At 51.5% G+C, this 27,208-nt stretch overlaps 1 protein-coding gene across 1 annotated transcript; it reads left to right on the top strand.

Moving 5' to 3' along the window:
* Positions 1 to 1,553: 1,553 nt before the first annotated feature.
* On the top strand, positions 1,554 to 21,406 carry LOC133339444 (zinc finger protein OZF-like). Its single transcript, XM_061547611.1, has 2 exons — positions 1,554 to 1,637; positions 16,263 to 21,406. Exon 2 carries the CDS (start codon positions 16,273 to 16,275, stop codon positions 17,890 to 17,892), a length of 1,620 nt encoding a protein of 539 aa, XP_061403595.1. The 5' UTR covers positions 1,554 to 1,637; positions 16,263 to 16,272; the 3' UTR covers positions 17,893 to 21,406.
* The last annotated feature ends 5,802 nt before the right edge of the window (positions 21,407 to 27,208 follow it).

The following is a 27,208-nucleotide window of genomic DNA, read 5'->3' as shown; positions in this document are numbered from 1 at the left end:
GCCGGGGTCAGGGAGATTGAGAGCGGATCCTAAACACAGATTCCCGCCAGACCAACGGCCAGGGGTCACATAAGGTAAAAGAGCATCGAAACGACGGATTGTAAAGAAGCAATCAGAGGGTTCCACGAGGGAGCGTGGGATTGGTCAAAGAGAGTTACAAACGGGTATAAAAGGGCAAGCGCGGGGAGCGCGCGGGAGTTCGCACACGAAGACCGGGCTGAAGAAGCTAGGACCCTGGACTAAGCCTTCCAGTTCTTCTAAGAGCTAAGGCTCAATCTTAATTTTGGAGCTTTCGTGACTGCAGGAATTATTCTTTGGTTCTTTCGGTTAAGTCACGTCTAAAGATACAATAATAAATCAAAATAATAGCATATTACGACGTTTCGATTGCAACACAAGCAATCATCATCAGGCATAAAAGAAATAGCAACAAAAATCTATCTAGAAAACTATAGACAGACATACAAGCAGACAGACATCACAAGGACACACAGAGAGAGGACACATATCGGCACAAAGAGAGGGGTCGTTTCTGTGACGGTCCCTTAAATATAGAGAGGGGGGGTGGGGACGGAGAGAGGGAGGGGGCAGAGAAAATTAGCATATCAATGCGTGGACGGCAACGTGCTGCTGCTGCGCAAGTAGGATGACGACGTGGCACGGCACGCAAGCTTGAAAATTAGGAGAAAGGCACACTAAAATTAAATAACCTCGCAAAATATCGAAATGTGATGTAATGCAACACAGAGAGTCGGTCAACACACAATTAACGCATAGCCTGGTTGATTACGTATTTCAAAGATTGCTAAGTTAGAATTTAAGTGTGAAAATTCCAAAGAGAGGACACAGGCAGAGAGAACAAATAGCCAGAGAGAGAAAAAAGATAAGCTTAAAACTTCCCCGTAGAAGTGGTTCAATCTTAATTTTGGAGCTTTCGTGACTGCAGGAATTATTCTTTGGTTTTTTTCGGTTAACGTCGTAATATGCTATTATTTTGATTTATTATTTTATCCTTAGACGTGACTTAACCGAAAGAACCAAAGAAAACAGGGCATAGATACAACAACCTCCCTAGGCTAGCAGCCAGACCCGTGTATAAGTCCCGCCAGGTACGGAGGCTGTACCTCCTTAGGCTACGGGTGAGTGAACCGTATATCCCTCCATGTGTGTAGGGACTGTCGGAAGAAAGACAATAAACCAGTGTGTGCCTTAAAGGAGTTTATTCATCTGTTATTTACAACATTACACCTTTATAAACAGCCTGCCTCAGCAGATTTTCCTCTTTTTCACCTTAAGACGATTGCTTGTGTTGTGATCGAAACGTCGTGATTTAGATTTTTGTTATATTTTTCTATCTATGTGGCTTTACTGAACAACCCAAAGAATATTAATTCCTGCAGTCACGAAAGCTTTTATTCATTCCGTCTTGAATGCGTTGTCAGCAGACACGCCCATTAACTCTAATGTGGGCAATGATGAAATTAACATAATGTATTCAGTTAAAGCCCTCAGTGGGCGGAGATTGGAGTATGTTATTCGTTAGTGACGTCATGTCACCTCGACCGCCGCGCGCTTCCGCGTGACGTCACGAGATGCCAAGAGCCGCTTCTGGACGCGTTACTCGCGAAGGATCCGAGGTGAGAAGTTCGCATCGTGATGTTGGTTGTTGTTGTTTGCCCAGGTACAGCCTCGCTTCTTCTCTCGTAGCGATATTAATTGAGTAGCGGCAAGTATGGAATCGATGTCCAGGTTGCAACCGGACAACATGGAGCCTAGCCATGCAGGCCTTGCCTGTATTTGCTTGCTAAGTTTAATTTGTCTTCACCTGGCTGACTGCTTTACCTCTCAGAGTCTCCATTCTCTAGTTCAGGATCGTCGAGTTTTTGTTTTGCATTCGGGGGGGAGGGGGGGGGGCGATGCTTCTGCGCGTATCGCCCGATTGAGTAATCTGCAGGCCGCTTTTCAACACTGGAATATTCGGACGAAACCAGCCCAAACGTTTATTTCTAGTCGAAATGAGACATCAAAGCATTACACAATTACACTCGCCCATCAACACGCTCACCCACACGCTCCCACTCATACACTTACACACTCACCCACTGTTAGCGAGCATCTATGAAGGCCGGAACGGCACACGAAGTGGTGGGTGACCAGCACCACGCCCGGCGATGTTTACACACCGCACCAGGTACTCATTTGAGGCCGAGTTGACCTAGGGGAGGCCCGGGACCGGTTCAGATTTTCGTCACCGGCGTTGGCTGTGAGCGGAATTCTAACCCGGGTCGCCGGGTTTGTAGCACAGCGCGCAAACCGCTATACGACCGCCCTCCCTCCCACCCACCCTTAATCCAGACAGTCTGAATCCTTGGATTGCGACCCTGGCCTTGCGCATCCGTCGGCGTGCAAACGCATGGATCACGGATGGTGACCTTTTTCCTGGTGGTCAGGATGAGAGGATGGGCGAGTATGCTCGCAGGAGTGGTTCATTACACAGTCCCTGGTGCGTTGACCAGCATCGTCTGGAAGCCTCCGACTGCCAGTCCTACTCCAGTTCTCCCTACTGTCTTGTTCTACAACTGTATCTAATACTTTGGACTGGACCTCAACCACAGTTGCTTTATTTTCCTGATATACAGAATTTAAATATATTTCCATCTCGACTTTTCACTTGTTGCAATAGCAGCTGCCACGCATTCTTATTCAATTGGGCTATTTTTAGCTTCATGGCTGCCTCCCTTACCCTATAGGGGGCGCGCATGCATGCAGCATCTGCTTTAGCACTTTCCATGGTATCTGCACCAGTCTTCGATATTTTAGATTTCAGTGATTTTTTCAAGATTTTGCAACGTGCTTCGAGGAACCAACTCTCAGCCTTTTTGATTCCTGTCCAGAAGGTTCTCAAGATCCTGGTTGATGTATTTCTGAAGGTCTCGTTCTTGCAGGCTTTCCTTAATATTAGTTCTTGTTGAGAATGCCAAACAGTTCTCAGACAGCAGTTGGTAACGTCCATAGAGGGACATCAACTGATTCATAGCTTGTTGGATTGGCTCAATCCTATCCCATGCTCGTTCAAATTTTTCACAGTACTCATCTATGTCAGTTTCATATTTCTCCCAGGCCCTATGAATGAATGCAACTGCCCCGTGAGGCCTTGCATAGTCGTGTGTCTGCTGTGGTTGAGCTTTGCAGGTCCAGGTTCTGCCATGGATCATGCTTGTAAGCCTTTTGATTCAGAGATATAATTGTCTTGCTATGTGCTGGCAAATGTCCTATCTTCTTTCTTCAGGGAAAGATGCAGTAGCGGCTTCTGACATTTCCACGAGGTGGGGCTATTGTGAGTAACCTCGTCATGTTATTGGCCTTCCCGTGAAAGTGATATAACTGCCTTTTCTAGCAACAGTAGGCATTTATAAACAATATTAAGCAAAACAACAGCGCTCAAATGCTGCCCCCATGACCCTCAAGTCCACACGACACACCCCTTTGATATTGCCAAAAGCCGTGACCTGCTATATTTGCACAATGCAACTTAGCATTTTGACAGTAATTACAGCCATGGGCGCCTTTTTCACCACCCTGAATGCATCTTAAACGGCGTGGCGAAAATGTTAAGCTAATCGCAATGTGTGAAGTGATAGCTCTCATTTGCATGCCTTCACGGCCGCCCCGAGTCCTCCCTGAGGTACAAATCAAACTTTATTGCAGCGGTTTATAATATGAACAACTTAAAATATCTTCATGAGGCAATTAACGTTGAAAGAATCACGATATTAAAAAAAAATGTCAAAACAACAAAACATTTTTAAAAAGTATTTTTTATTACAAAAATAATTTCTCATCTCCAGCTGCTTGGTGGGCGGCGCCCCAACGCCCCTAGTTAATGAACCACGCCTTGAAAGATGTCAAATGTGCTGCAGTTCAAAGTGATGATGGACGATGCTGTTGTGGTCAGGCTGCTGTTGAATTCGTAGGTTAGCTGTTGCTGTATTGGCGTCACTGATGTCATAGGTAACCTCATTGGTAGATATATCAGCATGTGTCCTTGTCGTGATCCCTGTTGTAGCAGATTGTCTGAAGCGCAGTCGGAGTGGTAGGCCTAGCTGTAAAGACGTAGCCGGAAGATTATATACATGCTGTGGTTGAGTCTGTTAGGTAATTATTTTTTCACTGTTCTGTGCTCACCATGCGTGACGCTGCTCAACTATACATATCGCTAATGTTGGGGCCGCTGGTCCCCGGAGTCCCTCCCTGCTCCGTGCCTATGGCAGGGGCTCCGCCGTGCGCCGACCCCTCGCTGCTCTGCGAGCAGCTGCTGCCGTCGCTGGGCTCATCGCCCGACGGCTCCCCTCCCTGGTCCGTCCCTCCGCGAGCTCGTGTGAGAGGCATAGCTCGCCGCACGCCCTCGTTCACCTGCAGACGCTGCGTTGTCTCTCCACGGATCACGCGCTATTAAACGGGGGTCGGGGGCGAACGACGCTGCCCTCACACTGCGCGAGTCCCGGCGGCGACAGACGGATCGGGGACCTGCGGACGCACCGACCCCTTCACCCACACTACGAGCGCACACACCTGCACACACGCGACACCCACTCGTGCGCCGCTCCACGCAGCGCTCACTCACGTGGTGAACCACAGTGTACACACGCGCACCCACACGCTCACACTGCACGACAATATCACGCGAGACCACGCTTCGCTATTAATGATTTATTATCTGATACCTGGTAATTTAATGTTAAATCAGTGAGTCGACGAGGCTGGCCTACGCTGATACCTTTATACCTATTCCCGATTTATCTGCTATGATTCTAATTCACCTACTTACTTCCTGCTGGATGCCCACGGCGGTTCGTTGATCCCGTGCTCGCAGCGCACCTCGATGCGTCTCACGGACGATCGGGTCGCTGGACTGGAGAGCGTCCTGTCGCCTGGCGCTGGAGAGAACCGCTATTTTCCCTCTGCGCCCCTCTATTTATCCTCCCTACCTCAAAGGGGATGCTGCGCTAAACAATGGGCTCGCGATCCTCTGGCACGCGCACGGCGGTTCTGGGCGCTGTTGATATGCTAATCAGTGTGCTGTGTGCAAGGCGTAAATCCTACTTAATCCCTTACCCTCCCTAACAATGGGGCCTGCGCGCTCAAGCGCAATTATCCCAACCCTCCATGACTATGCGCAACAGCCCCTGTGACCCCGCTATTCATGCTGTCCCGTGCCTCCCCTGCTCGCCCCGTTGACCCGTGGGAGTGTGTGTGGGGGGAAATGCGTCTCAACCGCGGTGGCTGAATGCCCCACGCCGCGACCACACCATATTAAGGCCGGCCGCAGCGCCGCGGTGCCACGTAGCACGGGGGAGGTCATCCAATTCCCTGATCGCCGGAAACCGTGAGAATTAATCCCGATAAGGGTCTCTCGGATAAAAACCGGTCGGCCAGGCGACCTCCCCTCGGAGCTCTATGGGGGGGGGGGAAATGAGTGCGGGTGTGTTCATGTGAGGTGAGGTGAGGGGGACGCGGGGTCGGCTCCGTTGCTTGGTGGTGGCGAGGTCGGGGATTTGGTGCCTGCCGAACGGTTTCGTGGCGGCGGCATCACATAGCCCCCCGAGGTGCCAGTCCCCGTCCCGGGTTGACTGGAGCACCTCGCTTGGGCCGCACCCATGAGGAAACGTTGCGGGGTCCGGGGGATCCGTCCGGACCTGGTGGCTGGCCTCGGGGCGGGTGGTTCCGTCCTCTGTAGCTCCTGCGGCGGTCTCCTCCACTCCAGCGGCTCTCCCCGTCCCCCGGCACCTGTGGGCTGGGGCACAAACTCAGCAGCGGAAGGGTTTAGTGGCCGTCGTCCGCGCCGTCTCCGGACTGGATCGGGGCGTCTTGGGGACCCGGCGGGGCCCATGTAGTGTGCGAGGCCCCCCAACACGAGGGGTGCGGGTACTCTGGGATTTCGGGGCTTTCGGGTGACGGAGTCCTCTCTCGCCGGGGCCGCTTTCCATGGTTTTAAGCGGCGGACATTGACCACCGTCTCTCGACCCCTCTCCCCGCCGTAAATTAGTACCGTCCAGGGGGATATCTGCCGCACCACGGTCCAGGGTCCCCGCCAGTAGGTCGTCAGTTTCCCCACCTGCCCGGCCCCGACGCGAGGGGTGTGTAGCCACACCTTAGCGCCTGTCAGGAATAAGGGGGGTTCCATGCGGGGTCGGGTGCCCTGTTCCTGCCGCCGATGCGCGGCTTCCCCTTGCGGGTATGCTCGGCCTCGGGCTTCTCGCAGGGTCTCCAACAGGTGTTCCACGGGGCGGCTTCCCTCCTCCGGCTGGGGGGAAGGGACGCCGAATAGCAGATCTGCGGGTAAACGAGACTCACGGCCGAACATCATTAAAAACGGGGTTTGTCCCGTCGACGTGTGTACGGTGGTGGCGTAGGCGAAAAGGGCGTAGGGGAGGTGTTCGTCCCAATCCCGTTGATTTGCGGCCGCCATACGTTTGAGTTTCCCCGCTAGGGTCTGATTCATGCGCTCTACCATACCGTTCGCTTGGGGGTGATACGCTGTGGTTCGGTCCTTCTGGATTCCGAATTCTCGGCACAGTGCCTGGAACAGCTCGGCCTCAAACTCGCTACCCTGGTCGGTGAGGACTCGTTCCGGGATCCCGTGCTTGAGTACGTAATGTTCTACGAATGCCCGGGCCACCACCAAGGCCGTTTTATCAGGGATGGCCACTGCCACGGGGTAGCGGGTGAAATACTCTACTGCGACTAGAATATACCGGTTGCCTCGATGGGATCGTGGGAATGGCCCCTGTAGATCGATCCCGACCAGCTGATTCGTGCGGCTGACGCGGAACGGCCTTAGGGGTACCTTGTATCGTGCCGGTTTCGGCCCGCACTGCTGACAGGCGCGGCAGCCCTGTACCCAGGCCGCCACGTCTTGTGCCAATTTGGGCCAGAGATACTGGCGACGCAGGGTCTCTCGAGTGCGTCGTTCCCCATCGTGGCCCCCGAGTGGGTGGTCATGCACCAGCCATAGCAGCTGGGGTCGCACCTGGGCAGGAACACAGATGCACCCCGGCTGGCCGGCCTCGGTTAACTCCCGTACCACTCCGTTCTGCACACACAACCGGCCATACAAACCGCTCCAGGGTCCTGGTAGGGCGCTCTTTTCCTCCCGCAGTGCCGCCTCCACGGCCGCCAGATCCGGATCTCGCTGCTGGGTCTGTCTCAGCTGCTCGTCGTTCAGGCCCGGGAAGGCGCAGCCGACGTCCTCCTGGATCCGTCCGATCGGGTCCCGAGCCGCGGGTCCCGCGCTTGCCGGGCGGTCGACGGGATCCTCGGTGCCACCTGTGAGGGTCTCTGTGGCGCACACTGCACTCTCTCTCGCTGGGGGGGGGTCAGTGGCCGCGGCCTCTCGGGGGTCCGTTGCCTGCCGGCAGCGTCCCCCCGTGAAACAGGGGCAGGCCTCCTCCGCCCTTGTCTCGGCGTACACCGTGGGCCGCCTCGACAAGGCGTCCGCGTTTGCATGCGTCCGGCCAGCCCGATACTCGATTTGCAGGTTGTACTCCTGCAACTGCGCCAACCAACGGGCCATCTGCCCCCGCGGCTCCTTGAATGTAAGAAGGAACTGAAGAGCATAATGGTCAGTGCGTACGCGACATCTCCTGCCGTACAAATACGGCCGGAACTGCTTACATGCGAAAATCACGGCGTACAACTCTTGGCGGGTCACGCAATAGTTCAGCTCGGCCCCACTCAAGGTCCGGCTGGCGTACGCGATGACTCGTTCCGTCCCATCCTGTACCTGTGACAACACCGCGCCCAGCCCGCTGCTGCAGGCGTCGGTGTCCAAAATAAAATCGGTGGTAAAATCGGGGAAAGCGAGGGTGGGGGCGTGGGTGAGGTGGTCTTTAAGAGTGGTGAAGGCCGTCTGGCAGGCCCCCGTCCACTGATAGGGGTGCTTAGGGGAAGTGAGTTGGGTGAGTGGGCGTGCGATCTCGCTGAATCCCTTTACAAATCGACGATAATAGGTGGCGAGCCCCAAAAATGATCTGATCTCCGTCAGATTCCTTGGCCGTGGCCACTCCACTACGGCGCGTACCTTCTCCGGATCGGTACGCACGCCTGCCTCGCTGACGCGATGCCCGAGGTACCCCACCTCGCGTTGTGCGATGTAACACTTACGTGGCTTGAGCTTGAGATGAGCCGCTCGCAGTCGCTGGAACACCTCTCGTAGCCTGGACCAATGCTCAGACAAAGATCTACTGAACACGATCACATCGTCCAAGTAAATCAGGCACTGTTCCCATTGCAAACCCCGCATCACCAACTCCATCAGCCGCTGGAACGTCGCGGGTGCATTGGTGAGTCCGAACGGGAGTACTCGAAAATAGTCCCATCGGGGTGGTGAATGCGGTTTTCGGCCGATCCTCCTCCGCCATCTCCACCTGCCAGTACCCGGACGCGAGATCGAGGGTGGAAAAATATCGCGCTCCGGCGAGGCTGTCAAAAGTGTCGTCGATGCGGGGTATGGGGAAGGCGTCGCCGAGCGTGACTGCGTTCAGTTTACGATAATCGACGCAGAACCGGGTTGACCCATCCTTTTTCGTTACTAGTACCACCGGGGCTGACCAGGGGCTCGCCGAGGGCTGAATTATGTTATCGCGAAGCATGTCCCCAACCGCCTCTTTGATCTGGGTGCGTTCGGGTGCGCCCACTCGGTATGCAGGGAGTTTGATGGGTCGGGCTGCACCGGTGTCAATTTGGTGCTTAACAAGGTCGGTCCGACCCACGTCCGAGTCGTGTTCGCTGAACACGTCGGCATACTCCCGCAGTAACTCGCGCAGCCGATCGGCCTCTCCCTTAGGTAAATCCGCCCATGGTACATGTAACGCGTCGAGCAGGGGAACGACTTCGGCTCGGGGAGTCAGGCCGACTCGCCAGGCCAGGTCCTGGTCACCCTCAGGACGACCGGTGTCCTCAGCCCAGAGTGTGAACACCGAGTCGTTAGAGTGGCGTGCGTGCAGGGGGTGTACGGTGGCTATCGGGGTGCGCCGTCGCAGTATCGCTGGGGAACTGTGGGGGTTAAACATCCGCATAAACAATCGGTCCCCATCTGCGTTTACCAACGTGGCGGATCCCACTATCCCATACCGTTTTGCCAACTCCGGGTGAGGAGTTAGCATTACCTCCCCTGATGGTCGGAGCGCGGGGTCGGTGGGGGATGTTGCCACCGGCACCAGCATCTCGGTGAGCGGCCCGATGGTGACTGCCGTCGCCAGGATAGCGGCCACAGGTGTGAAGCGGGGGCGCGTCGGTTCTCGTCCCAGGAACGGTATCCGCTCGCCGTTGCTCTCCACGGTGGCGCATCGCTGGCGGGGTTGCACGTTGAGTCCCAGCCGTTCTAAGAGGTCGGTACCTGCGATACACTCGTGACACAACGCACTCGACACGTAGAACTCCTGGGTGCACCCCTGGCTGCCTATGCGGACCTCTAAGGTGGCTCTCCCCAGCAGCCCCATTCCGGCTCCGCTCGCCGTGTGCAGCGCGCGGTCCGGTGCCTGCAGGTGACGCACGTCGACCCCGATCGTGCTGCAGTGCGCTGCGCACACGAGCGAGGCCACCGCCCCCGTGTCCAGCAGGATTCGGGTACGCACTCCGTTTACTTCCCCTTCCACCAGCGACGTGGCCCCCGTGATCCCCGCCACCAGCTCCCGTAGCCAGTCGCCAGGAGTCACCGTTTCTGTGGGCGTTGTTGCTGGAACCTGTGTGGAGATCACTCGCTCGCCATTATTCTCATTATCGTCTATTTGTATCGGGACCGCGTCGATTGCACCCCTAGTTGGTCCGCTTTCTAGCGGGCGTTGGAGTTTAACCCCCGCGTCTGCCTAGCTCGGGTGATTTCCGGACAGTCTCTCACTAGATGCCCTCGGCGGTCGCACATATAACATGCCCGGGGAGGGGGGGCGGCTCCGTAGCGGGTCCCCTGTCCGCTCCCTCTCCCTCCCCCAGTACGCAGTTGTCCCACATCGGACTCTAATTGGGCTACTCTCCCGGCCAGCCCCCCTACGGTCGAGCGTAGTTCCCCCATCTCAGACTGGAGGGTCTTCATATTTTTATTCGCTTCCTCGCGTACCTGGGTTACCCTCTCACCTACGTGGGTTACCCTCTCCCCTACTTGGGTTACCTTACCGTCCATTCGGTCTACTCGGCCAGCAATATCTCCCATGCCGGTCTGTAACCCAGCTACCCAACCCGGGGTTGTCTCGCGGGGTTTCTGGGCCTCTCTTGCCCGTCTCCCCATGGGGCTGGCGGGCTCATCCTCATCCTCCTCCTCGTCAGGGATCAGGCTCGCCACGGTGTACTCCTGTCCCGACCCTCGGAGCTGCGCGCGTTCGCTGGAGAGCTCCTCACACTCCAGCGCTTGCTCGACTAGGGTATCGAAAGGGAGGCCTGCGCTACTCTTTTTGGGCTGCCACCACGCGGTGCGAGCTAGGTACCTGAGTAGCTTGTCTGCAGCTAGCGCGTCAATGACCTCCTTCGAGAACTCTGGACGGGCGATCCGGGTTAGTGATCGCACGTCCTCAGCGTAGTCTCGGAAGTCCTCGCCAGTTTGGCGTCGGCGCGCCTCTAAGGCGGTCTTCGCCCGTATCGCGTTGCGCGTGCCGAAACGCAGGTCTAATCTACGCATTAGTTCTTCTAGTTGGGTTTGCGCGCTTTCGGGTAGTGCCTCTACAAAGTCGGCTGCCCGCCCGTCTAAGTTTAACGTAAGATGTCGCAACGCCTGCGCGTCCGACCAGCCATTAAGCTCTTTAGCCCCTATGATATTACGGGAAAACGCTTTCCATGTAGGGGTCCCCTGGCCGGTGAACACATGCCTTACCTTTGCGTGGAGTAGCGCGCCACCTTCCCGTGAAGATGTGAGGGTTCATCCCACTTCTGACACCAAGTTGTTGGGGCCGCTGGTCCCCGGAGTCCCTCCCTGCTCCGTGCCTATGGCAGGGGCTCCGCCGTGCGCCGACCCCTCGCTGCTCTGCGAGCAGCTGCTGCCGTCGCTGGGCTCATCGCCCGACGGCTCCCCTCCCTGGTCCGTCCCTCCGCGAGCTCGTGTGAGAGGCATAGCTCACCGCACGCCCTCGTTCACCTGCAGACGCTGCGTTGTCTCTCCACGGATCACGCGCTATTAAACGGGGGTCGGGGGCGAACGACGCTGCCCTCACACTGCGCGAGTCCCGGCGGCGACAGACGGATCGGGGACCTGCGGACGCACCGACCCCTTCACCCACACTACGAGCGCACACACCTGCACACACGCGACACCCACTCGTGCGCCGCTCCACGCAGCGCTCACTCACGTGGTGAACCACAGTGTACACACGCGCACCCACACGCTCACACTGCACGACAATATCACGCGAGACCACTCTTCGCTATTAATGATTTATTATCTGATACCTGGTAATTTAATGTTAAATCAGTGAGTCGACGAGGCTGGCCTACGCTGATACCTTTATACCTATTCCCGATTTATCTGCTATGATTCTAATTCACCTACTTACTTCCTGCTGGATGCCCACGGCGGTTCGTTGATCCCGTGCTCGCAGCGCACCTCGATGCGTCTCACGGACGATCGGGTCGCTGGACTGGAGAGCGTCCTGTCGCCTGGCGCTGGAGAGAACCGCTATTTTCCCTCTGCGCCCCTCTATTTATCCTCCCTACCTCAAAGGGGATGCTGCACTAAACAATGGGCTCGCGATCCTCTGGCACGCGCACGGCGGTTCTGGGCGCTGTTGATATGCTAATCAGTGTGCTGCATGCAAGGCGTAAATCCTACTTAATCCCTTACCCTCCCTAACAATGGGGCCTGCGCGCTCAAGCGCAATTATCCCAACCCTCCATGACTATGCGCAACAGCCCCTGTGACCCCGCTATTCATGCTGTCCCGTGCCTCCCCTGCTCGCCCCGTCGACCCGTGGGAGTGTGTGTGGGGGGAAATGCGCCTCAACCGCGGTGGCCGAATGCCCCACGCCGCGACCACACCATATTAAGGCCGGCCGCAGCGCCGCGGTGCCACGTAGCACGGGGGAGGTCATCCAATTCCCTGATCGCCGGAAACCGTGAGAATTAATCCCGATAAGGGTCTCTCGGATAAAAACCGGTCGGCCAGGCGACCTCCCCTCGGAGCTCTATGGGGGGGGGGGGGGGAATGAGTGCGGGTGTGTTCATGTGAGGTGAGGTGAGGGGGACGCGGGGTCGGCTCCGTTGCTTGGTGGTGGCGAGGTCGGGGATTTGGTGCCTGCCGAACGGCTTCGTGGCGGCGGCATCACACTAAACACTGTCCCAAAACATCCTTTGCAACATTGGCAATGTATACAACTTGGCCATACAGCGTACAGGTTTACATCAAATATGTACAAGCAAGCCATTACTCATTTACAATAATTTACTAAAGTCTTAAATCATCAGAGTGTATCTTAACAACACAGCCATTTTTCAACAATTAAACTACCAATATTACAGCAAATGCTATCAAGGCTTCTGTTGCTATCTTCAACACGAGTACAGTGCTGCACTTTCACATGAATCCCGTTAAATCCTGCCATTTAACACAACCTTACTGTAATTAGTAGCAACCTAATGTAACAACAATTACTTACAGATATTGCTTTACAGAGCTACAATGTCAGCAGAGATGAACAGCTGCACTATTTCGCTGTGATGTAATCATCATCATCACCACCACGATCTATGGACATATCCCGTAAGTGTCCACTGCACATTGTCAATTAGTTCCACTTTCCTCTGTCTTGTGCCAATATGCTCAAGAAGTGCACAACTTTCTGGCACCAATCTCTTCAGCCATTCTCTGTAAAGTCTTCCTCTTTCCGGTTCCTTCCATTTTCCTGAACAACACACTTTTACATTTACTGATTAGTGCCAGTTTCCTTCTCATCAGTGCCTGCATCAATCAGGTATTCTGTGTGAACTTTTTTTTAGTTCTACTTTAGTCACTCTGAGTCCAAGTTAGTTGCAGTACATATTCTCTAGTACAGTAAGGTCTCAGATTATGAGGGCTCAGTACGCGGACCCAATCATATGTGACTGACTCCGATTCATATTTACACTTGTGACTTGTTCTTTCGCTACAAGTACGGGGTTAGAAGCAAGTCAAATCACCCCCGCCATCACGTGAACATGTATTTTGACGGCGTGTAACTGTATCGCACGCGCAAGAAACGAGTCCACCCAGCTAGCATCATATACAGTGCACTCGTTTCGGCGAACCCCAACTTACGCGAATTTGCATTTACACCAGGGTACTCTGAGGTCTTACTGTAATACATTTCGAGTATCAACATTTTATCTCTGTCAGTCGTTTTCATGCGAAGCTGTACTCAACAAGCATGTTCTTAAGATGTTCAGTTTAGTCTTGTTGCTGATTTACTTGCTGCTCCAGATTTCATTAAAGCCTGCTATTACTCCTTTCCCCTTTGCGACCCTCGCTATAATGTCGTTTGTGCAGTCGTCCCATGTCAGTAGACTTCCAAAGTATTCAAATTCCTTTTCATTCTCAATCTTGCTGTTTTCTAGTATTACTTCTTTCTCAAATTTCTCCTTTCCTAATGCCATCATCCATGTTTTTTCCACATTAATCTTCAGTCCTGCCTCCTTTCCTGGCATATTCAGCATATGCATACTTTACTGCAGTACCACGCAGCTTTTTTCCATCAGATCTGTGTTGTGAGCAAATCCCATATTATTTTTTTTTCCTTGCACAGATACTCCTGTGCCGTTTTCCGGAATGGCATCCATCAATCTTTCCATGTATGTGACAAAGTTGTTTAGCGATAGTGGATCTCCCTGTGTCATGTCTATTGTTGTTGGGAACATTTTGATATTTCCTGTCCAAACTTTAATGGTCCAAATTCTACTGCCGACTTTAACCTCTCACCTATGTCCTGCAGAATCTGCGGGATCAATATTTTCCCTACTCTGTATGATCCTAATATTGCCCACGTTTTAGCTGGCTTTGTCAAATCGAATAGTTTCTCGAACTCTATGAAACAGTTGTAAACCAGCCTATTCTTTCTCTTTTCTTTCTCTGCTATGAACCTTAAAATTAACATTTGATGTACTGTGTTCCTATTTTTCTGAACCTTGCCTGTTAATCTGCCAAATAATCCTCAGTCTGCGGTTTTAATTGATTTAAGAGTACTATTATTAGTATCTTCCCCATTAGGCTCATTTGTGCGATGGTTTGGTAATTTTTACCCTCCATGAGATCTCCTTTCCTGAGTATTGTCACAAGTTTGGATTTTGCCCACTCCTCCGGTATTTCCTTTCTCTCCATACCTACGTGACTTTACCGAAAGAACCAAAGAGTATGGATTCCTGCAGTCACGCAAGCTTCAAATCAATATTTTCTCTCCATACTTTATTGCATAGCTCATGGATTTATTTTATAAGTTCCTTCCCTCCAGATTTTATAATTTCTCCACTCATTGCATCCACGAATTAACTCTTGTTTTTCTTGAGATTTTTATTGGCTTTTCTACTTCTTAAAATATATTATCATTGCAGCATTCCTTGGTGGTGGGGATATATTTTCTAGTTCATTCAGCAGCTCATTATTCTCTTGATCCTTATAAAAATTGCTGTAATACTCAGTCCATATTTTTTAGTCTTTTTATCATTGTTTTGCCTTGGTTTCACTTCCTCTTTGGGCTCTGGACTAGTTTGTCCAATTCCATGATCTTGTGTCCTCCTTACTTTACATTGCACTACATGTAATGTGTATTTGTACAGCCAGCAGGTGGGATGTACAGTAGGCTTGCACAGAAAGCTGCCATTATGTAAAATTAATGAAACAATGTCAGTCTAAGATAACTTCTTAAATCAGACTCAAATTTATTAAAAACAAACAAATACACCAGGCAGGCCCGATATTAAACATGTTCGTTAATATGTTTACCCAGGAAAGCCTCGATTATTTATTTTGTGTGAATATCAATTTCATAACTGTGAATCGATGTCCAGTTTGTAATATGAAACATTACGATGTGGGGCCTGGCTATGCAGAGCTTGTCTGCTAAGCTTGCCCACTGTTGTCTGGTTTCTCTTGGAATTAGTCTTAGCCTGGGTTATTGCTTTACCTCAATGAGGAGATCCTCACTGAGTCTCAAAACTCTTTTTCAGGAGGGTTCTGCCAAGGTTGTTGCAGTAGGCAGAAATTTTACTGATTGTAATCTCAATTGAGTCATCCAGGTAATTATTTCACCAGTGGGATCTTTTGGGTAAAACCAACTACGTTGTTTTTGGGTTTAGCTGCAAGAACACACCAGAAAACCTGGACGAATCCCATGCAACATAGGAGAAGAACATGCAAACTCCACTCCCTCACACACAAGATAAAGACAAAGATGCACCCTACAGCTTGAACAGACTGTTGGGGAAAGTACTGTTAGCGACCACTTATGAAGGGTGGCATGACACACCAGGGGGTGGGTGGCCAGAAACATGCTCGACTGCTGTTGTCTGGCCGTCTATAGACCATGATTGTATAATTGTGTGTCTCTGTGCGTATGAGCGGGTAATGTGGGGAGTGGTGATGCATTGGTTCATGCACTTTGCGACTAACTCTTCGGAGTTTGATTGCCACTCTTGGCCAACATTGGTGGCAGTGAATAGGTGAACTGGTCCTGGGGCTCCCATGGTTTTACTTAGTCTTAAATGATTACCTCTTGCAGTTTGGAAACATTGTTAGAGAGACGATGACAGTCGGTTGTGGTTCTGGCCACACCACATCCTATTAATGCAATGTCAGCATTAATAGGTGCTGGTTATCAGCACTTGCATGAACAGGATATTTTTTCTCGGTGTACTTTGTTTTAGAGTGTGTAATGAGTACGTATATTATGTGCATGTACTCTGGGTGTGTAATCTGGGGAGTAGAAGTACAGTGGTTGGTGTGCTGCACTACAAACCCGGAGACACAAGTGAAATTCCCACTTACGGCCACCACCAGTGATGATTATTTGAAACATTTCTGGGCCTCCCATCAGTCGACTCAGATTAAAATCATTACCTGGTGCGATGCGTAAGCATCGCCACTAGGGAGACAAAGGCAGCCATTTGTGATGTTGGCCACCCACCGACTCATTGCCTGTGTCAGCCTTCATAGGTGCTCGCTAACAGCACTTGTCCCAACAGTCTGGCTATACAAGGGGACCCTTGTCTTGTATATTGTGTGTAATTATGTGTAATGTGTATGTGTATATCTGCAGAATTAATCGCATGGAGAAGAGACCCTCGACACAGCCTGGTGATAAAACGCACCAATATGACCAGTGTGTATACAGCACGGATCGCAGTGGACGTTTGAAGCAGCGACAGAGCACACACATGGGCGAGAAGCCCTTCAAGTGCACTGTGTGTGCGAAGGCATTTGCTCGTTCAGAAAATCTTCATGCTCATCAAAGAACACACACGGGTGAGAAGCCCTTCAAGTGCACTGTGTGTGGTAAGGCATTTACTCTTTCAAAAACTCTTCATATTCATCAGAGAACACACATGGGTGAAAAGCCCTTCAAGTGCACTGTGTGTGCGAAGACATTTGCTTGTTCAGAAAATCTTCATGGTCATCAAAGAACACACACGGGTGAGAAGCCCTTCAAGTGCACTGTGTGTGGGAAGGCATTTACTCTTTCAAAAAATCTTCATGTTCATCAAAGAACACACACGGGTGAGAAACCCTTCAAGTGCACTGTGTGTGGGAAGGCATTTGCTTATTCAGAAAATCTTCATGTTCATCAAAGAACACACACGGGTGAGAAGCCCTTCAAGTGCACTGTGTGTGGTAATGCATTTGCTCTTTCAGAAACTCTTAAGAAACATAATAGAACACACACGGGTGAGAAGCCCTTCAAATGCACGGTGTGTGGAAAGGCATTTGCTCTTTCAAAAACTCTTCATAATCATCAGAGAACACACACGGGTGAGAAGCCCTTCAAGTGCACGGTGTGTGGAAAGGCATTTGCTCGTTCAAAATCTCTTCAAATTCATCAGAGAACACACACAGGCGAGAAGCCCTTAGAGTGCACTGTGTGTGGGAAGGCATTTGTTTATTCAGAAAATCTTCATATTCATCAAAAAACACACACAGGTGAGACGCCCTTCAAGTGCACTGTGTGTGGGAAGGCATTTGCTCATTCAAAAACTCTTCAAATTCATCAGAGAACACACACAGGCGAGAAGCCCTTTGAGTGCACTGTGTGTGGGAAGGCATTTGCTTGTTCAAAAACTCTTCATATTCATCAAAGAACACATACGGGTGAGAAGCCCTTCAAGTGCACTGTGTGTGGCAATACATTTGCTCGTTCAGACACTCTTAAGAAACATAATAGAACACACACGAGTGAGAAGCCCTTCAAGTGCACTGTGTGTGGGAAGGCATTTGCTCTTTTAAAAACTCTTCATATTCATCAGAGAACACACACCAGTGAGAAGCCCTTCAAGTGCACTGTCTGTGGGAAGGAGTTTACATTATCAGGAAACCTAAAGAGGCATGAGAAGATACACAAGGAGAAAGTGAAATCGACTTGTGAAAGTCAACGTGCTGCAATTAGCCCATCTCTAGTGAAACGAGAATCGGAAGAAAATTCCCACTTGGCAACATGGCCAGGAGTGACAGTGAAATGTGAAGAAGTGAGGGTGAAATGTGAAGAAGTGACGGTGAAATGTGAAGAAGTGACGGTGAAATGTGAAGATCAAGATTCGACTCCAGGACCCAATCTGCAAGTGGATAGAGGCAGCGTGAAGCAGGAGGAGCCTTCCGATTCTGAGGGAGAGCGAGGCAATCCCCAGCAGTTTGTGGATGTGGAGGTGTGGATGGACTTTTTGGACAAATCTGAGTAGGAGGGGCCAGCACGTGTAAAATGGCACCTTGGAAGATGTGTAACCTGGAGTTTGAGACCATTTTCCATAGCATCCTCCTTATTCACTAGCTTCTGTCATTTAAATAATGAATGGGGTTATAGGTGTAATTCAATCAGAGATGGGCTTTCTGTACATATGAAGTCATTTAGTGTGAAGTGAAATAGTCGATATGCAAAGCATTATGCTGCCTTTTAAAACATGAATTAGGAATGTATATTCCTCAAGACACAGCTTCGTTGGGCAGGGCACATCGCCAGGATTTAGAACCACCGCTTACCTAAGATTGTGCTGTATGGGGAACTGTCCTCTGGCCATCGCGAAATAGGGGCACCACGAAAGCGATACAAAGACTCCCTGAAGAAGTCCCTCACTGCTTGCTGCATCGATCACCGTCAGTGGGCAACACAAGCAGCTGATCGCAACTCCTGGCGGCACGCAGTCCACCAGGCCACCTCCTTATTCGAAGATACCCGCAGGGCCCATATGGAGGACAAAAGGAGGAGGAAGAACCATGATCCCTCAGCACCCACCCCAGATCAGACCTATACTTGCAGCTGTTGTGGCAGGACCTGCTTGTCCCGCATAGGCCTCGTCAGCCACCAGCGTGCCTGCAGAAGACGTGGATGTCCTTCCTAGATCTTCGTTCGCGAAGCCAAGCCATGATGATGATTAAATGAATAAGCATGAATTGTAACTGTTGGACATTACTATTAAAGTGTCTGTCAGGTGTGGCCGTGCTTTTCTGGATGCTCCCAATTTGTTTTCATGATGTGTTTTTAAATGCCCTTTAATAAAAGAAAAGGTAAGCATTTTTGTAATATTTACATTTGACTTAATACACGAAATATATATGTTCATAATATCAAAACAATTTCATGTCAGGCCTACTTTCTGCACTTGTTTTGCTTTTAATCCCTTGGGTTTCATTTAATTGGTCTTAGCATGATGTTACTTTTTTATTTTATATGATAGTAACAGCAGGGGTCTGCAATTCTACTGTACAACCCACCTGATGGCTATGCACGCACCTTGCATAGTGTATTTGTGGTTTAGAGTGAAGTGTAGTGTTAAGTGTGCAGTGCATAGTATGTGGTAAGTTTTGTGATGTGTGGTGAAATGTGTGTATGTATGGTGGTGTATAGTATGTGTACAGTGGTAGTGTAAAAAGTCAGCGAACGATGCAGCCAGCCTTCCTGCCGCTCGAGCGTCCGAGTGACGCTGACGAGCACGGCTAGGACACGACCCAGGCAGGGACCTCCTGGACCCTCGTCCCTCCGACTCGCAGCACGTCCGTGAGAAATCGTGAGGGAGAGGGATAGTGTGAGGGCTCACAGAGAGCTTAGAGATAGGTGAGGGTTGGGTACAACTAGGTGGGACGCTGCTCGCTGGGTGGTTTTGGCTCCGGGCCACGTGGGGTTTTCCTACAGTCGTGTCAGCAATTAACTCCAGCATAGAGCAACGATGCCGCGTGATTTCTGTGGGTGTGGAGAGAGCGTAGACGTGGTGTGGGTGCGTGCCTACGTGTGACGATCGGCGCGAATTCAATCATAAACCATCCGGGACGTTCGCATGCATGTATGAACAGTGGATCAACGCGCGTGTATTATTATCAATAGTGCGCCGTGACACTGGGAATTAGCGCGCGTATAAGGCCATCGACTGTTTGCACCGTGGATTAACGCGTGAATCTTGATTAATTCGCCGTTTTACGTGGTGCTTTCTCTTGTGCGCGTGGTTACACGGCGCGCTTCACGCAGTGTGTCCGCATAGCGACGATAACGATCCACGGTGCGACGCGCGAACATTACCTAGTAATTGGAGCGTGGGGGCGAGTGAGGCTGCGTGCCGAAGTAATCCATTACCTAGTAAATTGAGCGTGGGGGCGAGTGAGGCTGCGGAGTAATTAATTTCCTGCACCAGCACCGCAGCTGCGCTATTTTTAGCGCGTGCACATGGTGGGCAACAGATGCGGGTGGCTGCGCGTTCACGTGGTGGGCAGCAGGTCCGGTAATGCGCGCGCCCGCAGCCCTACAGCGTGGGTGGTGGGTTACGGGAGGAGTGTGTGGGTTAACCCGAGGTGGTGAGGAGCCAGCCACGAGCCATGTCCCACAGGGGGGACGCTACAACTGATAGCAGGTACCACCATAGTATGCACTGCTGTATTAATAGCAGGTACCACCCCATTCAGTATGCACTGCAGTAGTGAAAGCACGTACCACCACTGTCAGTATGCACTGCCTTTGTGATAGCAGGTTACACGACAGTCACTAGGCACTGCTGTAGTGATACCACGAACCAACACAGTCGGTTTGCACTGCTGTAGTTAAAGCAGGTACCACCACAGTCCGTGTGCACCGCTGTAGTGAAAGGAGGTACCACCACAGTCGGTATGCACTGCTATAGTGATAGTGCATACCGTCAATGTGTGTGTAAGTCCATGTGTGTGTGTTAGTCAATGTGTGTTGCGTGGTGTGCGTGTGTAGACAACTACTCTTTTTAAATTAAGTTACTTTTCACAATAATAATGCCTGTGTCTAAGTTTATGTGTGCGTGTGGGTCGATGTGCGTGTCTGCGGCGATGTGTGTGTAAGTCGATGTGTCTGTGTGTGTGAGTCAATGTGTGTGTGAGTCGATATGTTTGTGTGTTTGTGTCAGTCGGTGTGCGTGTGTGTTAGTCGCTGTGCGTGTGTGTTAGTAGCTGTGTGTGCGTCGCTCCATGTGAGTCAGTGTAAGTACATTTCTTTCTGTGTGTGTTTTGGTCCATGTGTGTGTGTGAGTCCGTGTGTGTGTCTGTTCGTACATTTGTGTGTGTGTACGTCCATGTGTGTGTGCCTCTGTGCGTGTGTGAGTCCATTTATGTTTGTGTGTGAGTCTATGTATGTGTGTATGAGTCGATGTGTGTCTGTAAGTCGATGTGTGTGTGTAACTCTTTGTGTGTGTGTGTGTCTAAAGTCGATGTCTGTGTGAGTCCCTGTGTGTGTGTGTGCATTTAAGTCGATGTGTTTCTATGTGTGTGGGTCGATGTGTGTGTTTGTCATTTTTGCCCGGGCAACGCCGGGTACTTACCGCTAGTGTCATTTTTTTGTCTGTGTGTCTGTACAAAAATTGCGAAGGATTTGGCTCGCAAACTGTGAGGTTTAAGTTTTTAAAAAGTAGCCAGGTACCACGCGATAAGCCCCACGGTGAGCCAGCGCTATTCGATTTTCACATCTGTCAACTTTAAAGTAGTTAAATGAGCAATTTAGTGCTATTATATTGTGCTGCTCAACACATGCCAAAGCACGCATCTACGCATGCGCGACAAAGCTGAGCCGTGGTTGCCCCTAGCAACGCATACACGTTCGGTGGAGGGGGCAATTCATTTGCGTTCAAAATGCCAAAAAAATGCACAGGACTGAGGTAAAATTTTCACTTTCATGTCCTCTTCTCACCCCAATGTGTGCAGTTACTATAGAGTTGCTAGATGCTACTACTATAGGCCGTAGATACTACTGTAGAGCGGGCGGGGGGATCGTGGGTGGGGGGGGGTAGCTGCCCAGCCTCAGCCTGCCAAGGTGCCACCTCGGCTGGCTGGGCAATCTAGGCGAGGCCGGGGGCTCTGCATGGGACTAGGCCTCACCACGTCTGTGTGTGTCTGTTATGTGCTGTCTGTGTGTGGTGTCTCTGTGTGTGGAATTCCAGCCTTCATAGCTCCTGATGTGCTATCTGTCTGTGTGTTGGTGGCTGTGTTGTGTTTGTGGTGTCCGTGTGTACAGTCAGTATATATTACTACAGTCAGTAGATACTAATATAGAGCCAATAGATACTACCGTAGAGTTAGTAGATACTACTATGGCCAGTAAATCTACAGTCAGTAGATACAACTATAGAGTCTGTAGATACTTCTGTAGCATTAGTAGTTACTACTATTGTAATAAAGGACTTCGCCACGCTTTGCTTGAGTCTCCGTCCACTCTTTATTTAGGTTAACACCCGCACCCCGCTGGTCCCAACACCGGACCAGCTGTTCCTTGCGACGCGCCCCGCACGCGCTCTTCCGTCAGTCTTTCCAGCTTCCCCCGCACCGCACACCGCTGGCCAACGGTGTGCTGAGCCCGTGCAGCCACGTGGCTGATGGCGCGGAATCCCTCTGACCACCCAAGGTGGTCCTGCTTCTTTACTCCAACAACTGACCCGGAGCCCTTCCGGGCTGCCACCTAAATCCCCTTCACGTGACTCTGTCTCCTCCCTCACACCTCGTGCCTTCGAACCTTCCAGATCTCGCCCCTCCATCGCGCCCTGCTGGCTCAGCCCCTAGGTTCCGCCTCCACTCACCTCGCTTCCGATTGGACCCGAGGTGAGCGGGGACCTTCACATACGCCCCCATACTGGCTCCGCCCCCCAATACCCCGGCCCATGTGATTGGCCCAAAGGCCAGCAGCGAACCCTGCTTGCGCTCGCATTACACTATAGCCAGTGGATACTACTTTAATAAACCCCGTTGCGACAATGTCGGCAATTCAGAATTTTTTTATTAAGTTTCGTCCATAGCTCTCACTACATCTGTTCCTCTACTCTATTGCTCCTTCACGCTGTTGGCAGACAGCGTGAGAGGGAGAGAGAGAGAGACTGCCGCGGCCCGCCACGTGGCAGACTCCGGACCACGGCACCAGCGTGGCTTCCCCCTTCGTTCCTCCACACTCTGACCACGTGCTGTCCTTCTCCGCCCCTTTTAATACCTGGCCCACGTGATGCCCCACAGCCAATCCTCTGCCACATCCCTGGAACTTTCCAGAAGCCACTGTACAGCCCCAGGGCCACACCCCTAACTCGCCTCCCCATTGGTTGCAGGCTGAAGCCGGCAGAGCCCAACATTATCATCCAGGTGTAACCTCACATTACCTCACCCCCCCCCCCCCCCCCCAGTGTAAAAAGCCAGCCGTCTCGGCTGAGAAAAGGGCGATGCACCAACCCTTGTGACTAACATTTAGGGCGTCAATGACGCATAATGATATAAGGTTGTTAGGGTGCCGAACAACGCGCGGTCGAAGGTGAACATTTAGGGCATGGAATAATGTGCAATGTAGGAGCAACACAACATTAGGGCGCCAACCGAAGCGCGACATAACAGAAGGGGCTACAGGTAAAACATGGAAACTGCGTTAACGAAATGGAAGTGATTTCGAACGTGTGCGCAACGCCGGTACCTCTCCTCCCATGGAGCGTGGTCATCTCGCCGACTGCTCAGCAGAAGGAGGCAGCGGAGAAGGAGCGGGCTCAGTGTCCTTTGTGGATGGAATGGGTCTCGTCGGAGGCCGCTCGTCAGGGGACTCGACGCTCTTCAAGGCCTGTGTGTCTGCGGGGGGTAGAACACGCTGGAGATCAATTGGCGAGGCAAGTGGCACGTCAGGCACATCAGACCCCGGCAGGTCAGCAAGTAGGGATGAAGGGCCAGTGCGTGGTTCGAAATAAGGTTTCAGACGCGACGAGTGCACATACCAACGACGCAGCCCGTACTGGATGTGAACACTTTGGGGATTCCGGATTTCTATTAGTCTAACAGGCCCTCGCCAAGGCCTGTGCACTTTAGGGGACATGCCCACAGGCACCTGAGGACAATGGAGCCACGCCGCGTCACCCACCGCTTAAGGCATGTCACGTCGCGATCAACGCACGTATCTCTCGTTCCGTGCCTGTGTACGGGCCGTTGCACTCCTGGTGGCTTCCCGCGCCTCCGTAACATGCCGAAGTGAGTCATGGACGTGGTCAGGCAAGGAAGGGGAGGGTTCCTTTACAGCTATACCCAGTTGCACATCAATCAAAGTTAGAGAAAAAAAACCCATACCATTTGGCTAGGGCAGACTTGTGGACTGAGAATATTGTTTTTGAGATACAAGAGGACGTAAGCGAGGCAGCTCTCCGCGGTCCAGTATCTGGCAAGGGAGTGCATGGCATCGTCTGCCAAACTCATCGACTCTCCCCTATTACGGCCAATTAGCGTGGCACGGCTATCGCAGAATCCACGCAAAGAGAGAGGAGCGCATAGTCGTGGCGTCTGGGTCAGCCCGGAGTGCACGTGCCGCACCGCCGCTGTCTTCCTCGCTATTCCCCACTCCTCGACCCGTGGAGCTGGGAACCGCACACAGTGCCTTTACACTTTTTTTGGTAGTAAAACAAAAAAATACCGCTCAGTAAGAACTCGTGCAAAATGAGGGTCAGGAAGAATGATCTCGTGCGGAAAAGAGTGGAACAACGCGGACGCCCAGTATAAACTATTCATTTTGAGACGCAAACATCCATTGCGTTTCCTGGCTTTGACATTCCCACTCGGAGACACTGGTGGAACCATCACTCACATAAGTACATAATCAGGTTTTTGCGTACGTCGCCTTCGTGAATGGAACATTAAGACAAGCCACGGTAGTGTGATCGTGGTCATGCAACCCAAAGTATAATCCGTATAGTAAACCACTGTGGTCTGTGTTCCTTCAATTGAGACGAAACAAAAAACAATACGAACTTTCTCCTCAAGCTCTCGTCGTGGCCAGTAGACCTCGGCATTGGCACCAAGTCCCTGCTGCCATGATATACAAGAGCAGAATATAATCAGTATTCTTAAATGATTTTGTTTTACCCAGGGAAGCCTCACTAAGTGCTACAACTTGTTAGGATGGTACTGCCAAGTTTTCGTATGTGGTGAGTGATCATTTCGGTGTATAATCCCCATTGAGTAATTATCAGTACTTTTTCCAATTTGGACTCTAACACCACAGCACACATAATGGCCTACCACTTTTACAAATGTCTCCACTGGAGCCGGCGAGGAATCAACCCCAGTGAGGAGCTCGCATCTCGCTCAAATTCCAAATGGCTCACATGGTAGAGCCTGAACAGACTGGGAGTGGGTTTCGGCAGATACAACTCTCATGAAATCATCAGAGGGCTTCTCCACAACCGACCAATGTGCTTGTCAGGAGAAGAAAACCATGGGCCATCCCCTGAGATGCCCTGCAGCACCACAATGCACTCCTCAAGATTTGGCAATACCAACACCAGAAGCGGTGGCCTGTTTAGAATATTGGAAAAATACCATATAGGTTAAACAGAAGACACGACAAAAAAGACTGGATATATTAATATAACGTCTACTCTGAAACAAAGTAGACGCCTCGTATCGCTACAGTTAATTCACCCCGCAGTATTAACCAGGGCGGCCTGATGGATTAGACCTGCTCGGCCATGTCACCGCCACCCCAATGATTTAGTAGTTTTGGTGGTTGCTGATGTTGAGTACGCTGTGTTTGATGTGGTTCGTGTTTATTGTGGCCTTTGAACCGATGTAACGCTTTATTCTCACGTTGCTCTAGGAGGAGTGTAAATCGTGAATGAGTTTATTGGCGCATTGTTTAGTAGTCTACTTGTTGATGTGATAGTGGTTGTTGCAGTTGTTGTGTTGTGAGGTTGTCGGAGGCGAACACTATGTGGAGATGGATGATACGTCTGTGAGTGACTGTGTGTTATTGTGTGGGGAGCGGTGGGGCAACAATTAGCGAGCTGCGCTATCAACCCAGCGACACGAGTTTGATTCCTGCTCACGACCAACACCTGTGACAATTATCTGAACCAGTCCGAGGCCTCCCCTAGGTCGACTCAGCCTCAAATGAGTATCTGGTGTGGTGTGTAAACATCGCCACTAGGGAAACAAAAGCAGCTGGGAGTTGTGCTGGTGTAATAAACGACTCCGTCAGGCTTTCTGGGTCTCCGTTGTGTCGTTTATTTAGGTTCTTTGCACCACACCCTGCTGGTCCTCGGCCCGACTCGCACCACTTCCGCGCACGCCCCGCGCACGCTCCGTATGGGCCGCCTCGCTGGTGGCCGCTCCGCTCTGTCTCCGTCCGTGTGCCCCGCACATGCGCCAGCCACACCACTCGCTCCGTGTACCCCGCACACTCCGCTAGTCACTCACGAGCCACGTGTGCCCCGCACACTCGGCTAGCACTCAGACCCCTATAGCCCCGTCGACCCCACGCCACGTGGCAGATGGCGCCGCTCCTCCTGTTCTACCAAGCGTGGCCTCCTCCTATTCTTGCTCCGTTCTCCCTCTCCATCTCCTTCCGGCTCTCCCCTTATATCCTCCACCTCACGTGACCCAGACTCCTCCTTCCTTCCTGGCCCCGTCTCCGCCCCCCGCTCACCCCGTCTCCCATTGGAGCCGAGATGAGCAGTGGCTCCTCCCACACGCTCCATCGACCAGGCTCCGCCCCCCAATGCTCCGGCCCGCGTGATTGGCGCGAAGGCCCACAACCACCCCATTTGTGCTCGCATTACACTGGCGCCACTGAACCCCTCATAGGTGCTCGCTAACAACACTTGCTCCTACAGTCTGTGACGGCTATACGGGGGATATTTGTTGTATTTGTATTGCTGTGAATAAATGTGGTTTTGTGGGTAGTTGTCGTCAGAGTTGCAAGTTGGTGCAGTGATTGGAAACTCTCTTCTCAGGCTGTACGAAATTTTTCTCTGTTGCTCTGCATTTTTGAGCACTTGGGAGCCTGAGCCCGTAATGGCCGAGTTGAGATGGGCTCAAAAACTACAGCAACACCTGCAACAACAACCACCACATACACACCTACCACAATCACTACAGCCTCATTGACAAACACCACAGCAGCTACAGCTACTACTGGCAACAACCACATCTGCATCCACAACAACAACAAGTGCAATGTCAACGACCACAACTGCAGCAGCTTGGGCTACTCCAGCTGCCAAGCTTGCTCTATCCTCCTCCATCCTTCCGAATGATATTTCCAAGACTCGTGTGCCGCGTTCTCTCTCTCTTGCGAACCTCCCAGTTGCTTAACCTCGTCCTTTAAACAAGTTCAATTTGTTGCTTAAAACCCATGTTTGCTTTTCTTGAAATTCCATTTGCAAATTGTGAGACACCATTAACACCGCCACTGCTGTCGAATAGATGATCCATTCAGAGTAAAACTTGTTTAAAGCTGGGCTGATATTTATGACTTCAATTTAACACAGTATAGGGCTTTTGTAGCCAATATTACGATTAATGATTGATTTTTGGTTCGGATCGTGTGAGTAAAATGTATTGTACACCCTCCCTTACCTAACAGCATATAATAAAGTTATTTATTAACACACGTGCCAAATTATTGCTACATAAACACGCCACTGGTGTGTTGGAGAGCAATCCACAACATAAAGTGGGATTGTGGTTTGAAATTCTGTTCGAGGAGCTCTCAGGCCCTTGAAAGATCTGGACCTGGACACAATACCAGCAGTGAGCTTCTCCGAC

Source organism: Lethenteron reissneri, unplaced genomic scaffold, assembly GCF_015708825.2.
Source record: "Lethenteron reissneri isolate LAM-NWPU_2019-01 unplaced genomic scaffold, ASM1570882v1 scaffold_1864, whole genome shotgun sequence".
Classification (NCBI taxonomy): domain Eukaryota; kingdom Metazoa; phylum Chordata; class Hyperoartia; order Petromyzontiformes; family Petromyzontidae; genus Lethenteron; species Lethenteron reissneri.
The sequence above is the reverse complement of the archived record's forward strand: the minus strand, read 5'-3'. Positions and strand labels throughout refer to the sequence as shown.